The sequence below is a fragment of the Cryptosporidium ryanae genome (genome assembly GCF_009792415.1).
Source record: "Cryptosporidium ryanae isolate 45019 chromosome Unknown contig_82, whole genome shotgun sequence".
NCBI lineage: Eukaryota > Apicomplexa > Conoidasida > Eucoccidiorida > Cryptosporidiidae > Cryptosporidium > Cryptosporidium ryanae.
Window position 1 is genome coordinate 1 of NW_027125496.1, and position 959 is coordinate 959.

General features: G+C 33.0%; 1 protein-coding gene across 1 annotated transcript; it reads right to left on the reverse strand.

Moving 5' to 3' along the window:
* Positions 1-209: 209 nt before the first annotated feature.
* On the reverse strand, positions 210-941 carry FG386_003519 (uncharacterized protein; the record flags this gene model as incomplete). The annotated part of the gene is made up of 2 exons (XM_067342787.1): positions 210-682; positions 725-941. Coding segments are annotated over 2 exons (690 nt in total), but the record flags the coding sequence as incomplete, so codon positions are not given.
* Between the last annotated feature and the right edge of the window lie 18 nt (positions 942-959).

Genomic DNA, 959 nt, shown 5'->3' on the forward strand with positions numbered 1-959 from the left:
TTAGTTATACCGTGCATTCCAACCTTCTCTAAGTGTTGCTTTAGAGTAGCTGCCATTCCCTGCTCTACCCATGGACCCCATTGAATACTTGTTCCACATAGACCTCTCATCCTTCTATATTCAACTAATGAATCTAAACAGGAATTTGCGGCAGAGTAGTTTGTTTGACCAAAGTTACCCAATAAAGATGCAATCGAAGAAAACATTACAAAGTGTTTCAACTCATTTAATTTAAGTAATTCACAACATTCATGTAAATTCCATCCACCATAAACTTTAGGTGCATAAACGCTTTCCATAGCATCCATTGTTTGAGAAGAAATTGCACCATCCATTAGTATACCTGCTGCATGAAATATTCCATGAATTGGTGTTGAATTGCCAAATCTATCCTTAATCTTACTAAATGCATTCAATACATCTTTTTTCATTGATACATCACACTTAATGCATTCTATTTGTATTAATTCAGAATTTAAGTAATCGCTTATTTCTGTTATTTTTCTCAATGACTCATTACTTGCACTTCTTGATAATATTGCAATTTTTCTAACACCTTCCTCCAACATCCACTTAATAATGACTTTACCCAAACCACCTAATCCACCTGTAATTACTTGTACACCATATTTTTCCAGCTCCCTTTCATTATTATTTTCGTTCATATTACTATTCTTAAGCTCTAGATATTTAAATGGTGTTGGTATCTTAATAATAACTTTACCTATATGTTGAGCTCTTTGCATAAACCTAAATGCATCTATACCATTTTCTTCTGATCCTCTCATGTTAAATATTTTCAATGGTAATGGTTTAATCATTCCACTTTCAACACGTCTCTTAATCCTAGCTAACATCTCGCCAAACCAAACTGGATTTTCTTCCATCATCACATCTATTGCTACTGTTTTATATTTAACATCTGGCCTTTTATTTTTCATTTCTTCATTCGTCCATAT